Consider the following 7,823-nt stretch of genomic DNA (forward strand, 5'->3'; position numbering starts at 1 on the left):
CGATGGAACATTGAAATTTTATGTTCCGCGTGATATTCCGCGTCATCAGGCATGCTTGGTATATAAACTTTGTTTAAACGTGGCTTTCGCGCGCAAGTACTTACATTTAATTGGACAGATGGACTCGCCGGAATGTTCAACTTGTGGCATCCCAGAAACTGTGGACCATATATTATTGGTGTACCCAGTGTATGCGTGGGAAACAAATGTGCTAGCCACTTCCTTGAGACGTTTGGACAAGAGGCCTCTCTAGGAGAAACTGCTGCTGGGCGCTTGGCAGGACAAGGGGAAGGTTGTCTAGGCAGTGCGGGCTTTTTGCCGTTTTTTGTGCGCCAGCGGACTTGATTCGCGCTTGAAAAGCAAGCCACTGTGCCTGTAGATATGTATTTCATATGCCTTCTCCCACATCGTCACCCATCATGATCTTCTTTCTTATCCCCTTCCCCTTCCCCAGGGCAGAGTAGCAGGCCAGATTTAAATCATTCCGGCCAACCTCTCTGCCTTTTAATTCAATAAATTCATCTATCTATTTGATTTTGAACGTGGACCACGATGCCTTCGAGAGACTTCTTCTTATGGAGAGTCTTCCTTTATGAACCCCTCGTGTAGATCGGAGCGTGACTGTACATCCTAGTCGTCCGTTGTGCGTAAAGTGACCGTTTTAGCATCCTTGAAGCCTACGGTGGAAATATCTGGCATAGTGAACCAGACAAGTGTCTGGTCCACATCTGCGACTTGTGACTGGTCGTACCTATGTTCTTTCCGACGTGCGTTGGCAGAACGACCAAACTTGCAAGCAGCTTGCACTCGCACATTCGGCTGGTAGCCTCCGTCACAACGTCGTTCGACGGCGTATGGACAGAATACAGAGTGAGGCCTAAGGAGGAAACCTGTCCTGAACTACTGATGTATCGACGGGGGAGAGAACCGATTAGAAAATAAAAAAAGAAACTGACCGAGTGCCAAATAAAACAATTGGTGTCGGTTAACAAATCTCTGAACCAGACCTTTGGCATGGCGTGCTCATGTAACGGGAGAAGATAGCTAAGACTTTTACGTATATCTTTTCAGTTAACATCACGTAGTGGTGTCTTTGGTAGCGAACATGACTGGGCTCTCGAGCAGCAGCGGCAGCGATGATTATTACTGATGGCTGATAAAGCAGCTGGTACCATCTAATAGGCACCGTGAGCTCGTTAGACGCTCCACTAGTTAGCCGGATGTTAGAAGCGTCCCTTTTAAAACTGCGTGGCAGCTATTGCCCCCATGCTCGTTATTTACTTCCTTCCATATTTTTTTTTAGCCGACCTGTCAAGCTTAACAACATGAACTACAAATTCGCCGTTTTTCTATACATATAAATTATATCGACATTTAGGTTTTACCAATTTTTAATCCGGAACTTGTATCCTTACGACACCGCCTTACTTTTAAGCGACTGATCTTCCAATCGCTTTTTGGGAACTTCCACAGCAGATTCGTTCACATTAACTTTGCTGTAAACTTCTGTAGCGGTGCAGCCCGCTTTCTTTTAAATGGTTCCTGTTACAAGCATTATTTGGCTTACATTGGTCAGTTTTACAGTTGCCTGTTAAGTGGTGAACTCCTTGTACATGCACTGTTTTTATCTCGTTGGTAGAACATCGTGCTTTCTTAAGTGACGCAAAATCTGACAAACTGCGTAATTCATTTACTTATTTATCATCCGAAGTCGGTTAAATGTGCCACGTACAGATAGGACCAATGTGAAAAGGAACACGTGTGCCCATGCGTGGCGATGCCAGCTGATTGCAGGTTGTGCCTGTTTTAAGCGCCAAAGGCACAGCCTACAGCACTTTCGTGCCATCTGCTTTGGACCTGGTGCGACAGTTTTGCACGCCAAAGCGTTCGTCCGCTGCGTACTTCGCTTTTTAAATCAGTGTTACTTTTATAAATATTACGCATGCCTCGTCCTGCTTCAGATGTGACGTGCCTCCAGTGTTTCGAACAGCCACAGAGGCTCGATCGGCCAGCTTAGCAACAAGCACATACCCATCTCATATTGCATCTACTTGTAAATTACTGGGTTCTCTTCTATGCATATTTAGCTAGGTTTCTTTCTATTGTCGCGAAATTGTCACTGCTTACAGAAAGAGGCCAAGAAGGGCATGCACACAGGTATTCAAGTTTGGAGAGTGATGTGGATGCGCTGAGGTAGATTACGTAATACATCTTATATAATTCAGTCTATATTCACCTAAATTTGCCAATATGGTTTTACGCTGTTAATTCGGACCATCGACTTGTTGCCGAGAGTCGTGTCGACAATGCTTACGGCTTTTTCAAGCAGCTGTATTCAACGGTAACTAACTGCAGGTGCTTTGATGTTTATCGGGGCGGGATAGCGCGATCAGGGCATGCCGGATGAGATACCTTTGGAGGAGCAGTAAAGTGAAGCGAAAGACTGGGCGGAAAGTTGGTTTGCCGTAAATAAGGAGCAGGGTGTTAGAAAAAAACACAAGCACAGGCAAGGATAAGGGGACTGGCGCTGGTAGTACTGCCCTTCGCGAAATTCGAGCTGTATACGCTGAATGGCTTATTTTCGCAAGCGGAAAAGAACAATATGGCAGTCTCTCAAGAAGGGAGAAAACTGTTGGAAAATAGGTTTTATGATGTTATTTCACCAAGGAAACCTTAGTCAAATACGTTCGCGGGCGAAAGCAGCCATGGCAGGTACGCAAAGTGTGGGTTAGGGAGAACGTAAGTGTAACTTTATCTCGGCTGATGGCAAATGGTATAGAAAGAAGCGCGTCGTGGAATGACAGCTCACATTCGCATCCTGTGCTAGCGGTCTGATGACACGCAAATGATTTTGGTGCCCGGAACTTGAATACACTGAGGTGCCCTTCAATGTCCGCTTCAAAAAATATATACGATGGCTGTTCAATAATTTCAAAAGAAAAGGAAACGATGACCTCTAATGGACAGATCACCTTGTAGCGCCACGCTTATCAGAGGCGTAAATATGAGAATGAGTGCCCAATTTTGATTGCCTCATAGAAATGTCTAGTTATTATGGGCAGGAAATAGCTGTCATGGCGCAAATCAACCGACAAAAACGTGTAATGAACATCACCGGCGGGGCCAAAAAGACGGTTGGACGGTTTTAGTGGCCTGAAGCAGGAGCGTGGCGGAGACACTATTCTCTTTTTTTTGGCTGCAAACATAAGAATTAAAGGGCTATAGTTCGCGATGATCCATAGTCCTGATAACAGCCATCTTAGTGGCGTTTTCTACTAAGTGGTTTCTACCACTTTCCGCTACGCGCTTTTCCAGGATTTTAAAGTTCGGTCTTCTTACATTACCCCTTGTTCTGCAGTCGACGCAATTGGATGGATAATGACGGTGATAATGGGATCGTTGTTGACAGAATGACTCGAAGCCGAGCTGTTGGTTCGTCGAAGTTTTATTTTCTGACAAGGGACTCCTCGAAACAGAGAAGCTTTGGCCTAGGAAGAGCGACGCAGCGTCGGCCTTGTGTGTCTCATGCTGGAGCTTCAGCCGTGGTATCCGTGTCCGTAGCCAAATCCACCAAGGCCATAGCCTCCGTAACCACCGTAGCCGTGGTTGATGTGGGTGTGGTAGGCGAATGCGCGTCCAACAGGGTAGCCGCCGTAACCACCGTAGCCTCCGTAACCACCACCGTAGCCGCCGTAGCCTCCGTAGCCTCCATATCCTCCGTACCCGCCATAACCTCCGTAGCCACCATATCCACCATATCCACCGTAGCCGCCGAAGTAGCCGGCGAAGGCGGTCGCAACAAGAGCGAAGAAGATGATGGCGATCTGTTTGAGAAGCAATGCAGGCGTCACACGAACTTGTTACCACAGCTACCATCTCATCTTTTTATTGCCTATCCGCTCGGCATTGTTCATTGTTCAAGAGTTAGTGCCCTCACTCAAAAACGGTGCAATAAAGTCGGCAAACTTCTGTTTCAACTGGCTATTTCCAAATTGGCAAACATTTTACCGCCTCGTACTGATATGTACTCGTCACTGGCATGACGATTGCTCAGTTTTCAACAGCGTTAGCCTAACGACCCCATAAATTCAACCACGTTGCCATTCAGGACGTTTTCGTTCGCACTAGCTGAGGCCGCTGGCGATGAATTTCATTGATATATTGCATTCTACCGCCTTTTAAGGGATGCAGCATTCCAGTTTCCGGTTAAATTTGAGTTTGCGAAATACCAGTGCACCCAATTAAAGTTGGTCAATACAAAAGTTATTGCAAATTACTCGAATCATGGGCTATCAGATTTGGTGAAGATCTGTTCGGCATGGGGGGGGGGGGGGGGGGGTAGCCACCGCCTTCCAAATCATAGAGGAGGAACTATCACGTTGTTCCCTTCTGAATATGGGTAGTGCAAGAATACGCCACAAAAAACTATCGAAAGTTCGCAACTCATTTCAAAGTATGGCAGCGCTTGTGTTACCTTTCTTACAGATGTTCGTTCTCTTCTTGATACTAGCATATGCTACCCTAAGCTACACATCATTTTGGGGGAAAAAAAAGACGGAGATGCATGACGCACTGCAAGCACTGTGGGCATCAAAAAGACTTCCCATGGCACATGGTTCTATTGGTAAAGTTTAAGAGAGGCAGAGAAAGAGGCGCAAGCGATCACATCATCAAAAACAATGTTACGTGGCTAAAGATACGCTTGAACTCGCTATTATAGCTCGTGACAACATATGATTCGTATGGTTACAAAGTTGGGCCTTAAAAAGTTTCTTGTAGGTTATATAAGCCACCTACAGTAAGTGCGAAATTATGAGGACTGTAAGTTATCACAGCATGCCTGAATTGCGACGAGCAAGCTGCCTCAACGCTCGGTCAAGAGTTAAGGGAGCGTGCTCTGGGATGCAAGAAAGCCGGTAGAGCAGCGGGTTCCCGAAGCAGTATCTGGGAGGTCCGAAAGCTGTGCAATACAGGAGCGGTCGCTCTGCGAGGGTCGCACGGCGAACTGTGGTCTCAGGTTCGCCGTGCGACGTTATCCAATTTTCGGACTGAATGCGGGGTCAACGCTTCATCCGAGGGCACGTATTCCATTGGGAGGGAAGCAGGCTGCTACACGAGCGAAGAAGCGCACGGAGGCTTACCAGGGACCTCATGGTTGGACTTGCTACTGGCTCAGCTGGCTGCAGTGACACGACTTCAGCGGTTAAAGGGGGCTCCTTATATAGTGGTGTCTCCCCGGGCACCGCCCCTCGGGGCCCTGGGTTCCCTCGCAAAGAAGTCGTTCCAGCCGGACTGCATTCTGCGCCTTGTGCGCGGCAAGATAAGTAAGAAAAAAAGGAGTAGAAACGCGTTTCGCGACTTCTTTTGTGTGCAGCGCAGGGCGACGCTTGGAATCGGCCACATGGCAGTACGCGTCACGCTAAACGCGATCGGGAAAAGGCCGACCGTCGTTCGGGGCAAGGTGTGTTCGGAAAGTGGGGGGTAACCTTATCCTCGTAATTTAGGGTTCCGGTCCCCCCGGGGCGTTTGCACGCACTCGTGCGGATCTTTATTTTCGTTCCCCTCCTCTGCTTCCAGATTCTTGCTGACTGGAGCGTGAAGGTTATGCAAGCCTTTCTTCGCGCCCCGTACGACATGGAGGGGGAAAGGGAAGTGCTCTTCAATCACGACTCGCTTCGAACGCACAGGTCGGTTTCAAGCTTCCAACGACAGGACTGGTTTCGTCAGTGAGAATTGGGCGACCCTTTTTTTGGTGGTCATTGTGTAGGCAACGCAAATTCCAAAAATGTGTCTTTATTTCTCTAAAAAATATCGGCAGCTGGCTACAGCCCGAACTGCTTTGCCAAGTTATGTTTTGCCAGCCGCCTCAAAGGTGTAGGAAAGCCGCAAGACTGGAATCACCGTAGGAGATGGATCGCCGTTCTACTCAACTGACACTGGTTGCGGCAAACGATTTGATTACTGGTTCTCAAAAACTATGCGCAGGAAGTAAAGCTGTAAAAACTTTTCCGTGCGCTTTTACACTATATGCTTCACTTCTCTAAGAAAGCGCAGCTGATGCCCCTATATTGATTTGTATGTGTAGGCAGGAATTGCAGTTAGCGATTATTGGCAAAGAGGAAAAAATGATCTCAAATGACACAAAGATTAAATAAACCTTTCTCAGAGCAGGAAAAAATTCGTTTCTTTACGGCCTCGTCCGGTTATACCTATAGTGGTGCTGGTTAGTTATCTTTGAAAGACTTGTTCCCAAACAAGAACTTCCATGGAATCTAAGTGCTTGCGACAGCATTGAAATGAAAAAAGAAAAAGAAAGAGGAAATAACTCTGCCCCGAAATAAGAATATTGCTACATATCTGTGCGCTGTGGAAGAACCAAAAGACGAAAAAGTGCTTGTGTCTCATATACCTGAGGAGGACTTGGCCCAACTGAGGAAGGTAATCAAGGCATGCACTGAAGTTTTTTCGCGAGGCAGCTTTGACCTCGGGCAATGTGGGGCAATCAAACACCACATAGACACACGGGGCGCCTCTCCTGCGTACCAGAGGGCCTACCGCATTCCGTATGCGCAACATTTGGAAATGACCAATCAGGTGCAGGATATTCTAAAAGCCGGAATCACAGAACATTCTTAGTCCCCGTGGGGTTCACCTGCACTATTGGTTGAAAAGCCAGATTGGTCATTCCGTTTTGTAGTTGACTACAAGAAGCTAAACAGTGTCTCCAGAGTGTACCCGTATCCGCTACCAGATATCCAGGTGACCTTGTCACAGTTGGGATCGGCCAAGTACTTCTCGGCTGTGGACTTGGCCTCTGGCTTCTGGCAAATTGAGATGGGTCCTTCTGATAAGGAAGAAAAAAACAGCGTTTAACACCACCAGTGGTCATTATCAATGGATCAGAATGCCCATGGGATTACTAAACAGTCCTGCTGTCTGGCAGCTAACCGCTGACGGAGTGCTCGAAGGGTTGACTGGCCCCACATGGATGACATAATCATCTATAGCTCTATGATCGAGCAGCACATGATAGATACCGAGGCAGTGCTGTGGAGGCTCAAAGGCGCCGGGCTAAAGTTGAAGTCGACTAAAGGCCAATTTTTGAAGGTGAAAGTTAAGTACCTCGGGCATGTGGTGTCTGCCAACGGCGTGCAGCAAGATGAGGAGAAAGTTGAGGTGGTTCTTCGCTTTCCCAACCCAAGTGGTGCAAAGACAGGTGCGAGAATTTCTGGGTTCAGTAGGTTATTATCGGCGTCACAACGCAAACTTTGCCCAAATGGCTAAGCCACTGACATTGCTAAGCACACACATTTCGCATGGACAGCCTGGGCACAAGCTGCTTTCGAGAACCTGAAAAGAAAGCTCGTTGAAGCGCCAGTGCTCAAGTACCCTGACTTTAGGAAAGACTGTCTTTCAAACCGATCCATCATAGTGCACGGTTGGAGCAGACCTGTCTCAAATGTTAGAACAAAATGAACATCCGGTGGTTTTCGCAAATCGTCAGCTAAATAAGGCGGAACAAAATTATAGCACGACTGAAAAAGAAGGCTTGGCTGTTGCATGGGTGGTCAGCCACTTTCGCTGTTACTTGTATGGTCGCAAGTTTAAAATAGTGACAGACTGCCAACCGCTTAAGTGGCTTACGAACATCAAGATCTTAGTTCGCGTCTGGCACGTTGGAACATTCAGCTTCAAGGCTATGACATTGAAATAGAGCATAGAGCGGGAAAAGTGCATGCAAACGCGGAAGCCTTTAGTCGAGTGCGCTCGGAACCAATCTCTGAAGTGGGGACCACAGTTTTTATTCCAGTTATTGATGAAGA

General features: G+C 47.3%; 1 protein-coding gene across 1 annotated transcript; it reads right to left on the reverse strand.

Annotated features, from left to right (window-relative positions):
* Nucleotides 1-3,536: 3,536 nt before the first annotated feature.
* Nucleotides 3,537-5,153, reverse strand: LOC146172391 (uncharacterized). The gene is made up of 2 exons (XM_084585855.1): nt 5,142-5,153; nt 3,537-3,824 (listed from the first exon to the last, which is right to left on the reverse strand). The coding sequence occupies exons 1-2, from the start codon at nt 5,151-5,153 to the stop codon at nt 3,537-3,539; spliced, it is 300 nt and encodes a 99-aa protein (XP_084441981.1).
* Between the last annotated feature and the right edge of the window lie 2,670 nt (nt 5,154-7,823).

Source organism: Amblyomma maculatum, unplaced genomic scaffold, assembly GCF_055883805.1.
Source record: "Amblyomma maculatum isolate TAMU_Amacu unplaced genomic scaffold, ASM5588380v1 scaffold_13, whole genome shotgun sequence".
NCBI lineage: Eukaryota > Metazoa > Arthropoda > Arachnida > Ixodida > Ixodidae > Amblyomma > Amblyomma maculatum.